This window comes from Habropoda laboriosa, unplaced genomic scaffold, assembly GCF_001263275.1.
Source record: "Habropoda laboriosa isolate 0110345459 unplaced genomic scaffold, ASM126327v1 scaffold65, whole genome shotgun sequence".
Lineage (NCBI taxonomy): Eukaryota > Metazoa > Arthropoda > Insecta > Hymenoptera > Apidae > Habropoda > Habropoda laboriosa.
The window spans coordinates 4535325-4536247 of record NW_017100254.1 but is presented as its reverse complement, the minus strand read 5'-3'; the positions used below and the strand labels follow the sequence as shown (position 1 = coordinate 4536247).

General features: G+C 26.7%; 1 protein-coding gene across 1 annotated transcript in view; it reads left to right on the top strand.

Moving 5' to 3' along the window:
• Window positions 1-702: 702 nt before the first annotated feature.
• Window positions 703-923, top strand: part of LOC108572273 (riboflavin kinase) — a 957-nt gene continuing 736 nt past the window's right edge. Inside the window, exon 1 of the mRNA XM_017934473.1 lies at window positions 703-796. Within this exon, the coding sequence (XP_017789962.1) occupies window positions 709-796 (88 nt within the window). The 5' untranslated portion in view covers window positions 703-708. The remainder of the gene's footprint in view (window positions 797-923) is intronic.

Genomic DNA, 923 nt, shown 5'->3' with positions numbered 1-923 from the left:
AGGGAAAACTACACAAAAAAATAAATGATATTCTATTGTAATTTAATTATCTTAGTACAAATAAAGTACTTAAATACAATTTAGGTTAAAATAAAAAAAAATAAACTAAATAAAAAAATGTTGCTTTATACATTTTCTTAGAGCTGGTAAAGAATAAGATAGGAGGTGTATCCTGGCGACTAAGATCATGTCACCACGCGATTGTAAACTAATTATTAATTGATCGACTGTTTCCTACTCGGAGTGGAAAACATCGACGACAATCGGTCAACTTTAGAGATACAATGTTTCGAATAATTGAATCCTAGTCTGATTTTTGTTACATGAATTTTGAAATTTTTGTTACTAATTGAATTTAAATTATGCATGGATAAGCCGCAGCATATGGTGAGTGTATAATTATCAACAAGACAAGGACCCTAAACTGGGTACAAATTTTCGATAAGTATAATAAACACTTTTACATACATTTTATCTTATACAGTTAAAAAATGCAACACATATTATAGACTACATATTTCTTTTAAAAGTAATTGATTTATATCATCAATATGTATCTAAATAAAATGAAATAATGCAAATAACAGTACAAACATGCCACGTCACATAACGAATTCTTTATCTTCTTTTAAGACTATATATTATGAAGCATTAAACTTACAGTAGATACTAGTTATATACGAGTCTAACGTGATAGTAAGATACATTATGTGTACCAAAAACTTACCATATTTTTTATCTGGATTAGTGGTTAAAGGTTTTGGTAGAGGTTCCAAAGATTTAGGGGTACCAACAGGTAAAATTTTGTAACTTAAGTTCTAAAATTTTGTAATTAACAACAAAAAAATAAAAATTCTTTTAAAGTTACAGAAAATAATTTAGGATCTTGTATGTAACAACGTGTAATTTTTCTATTCAATTAA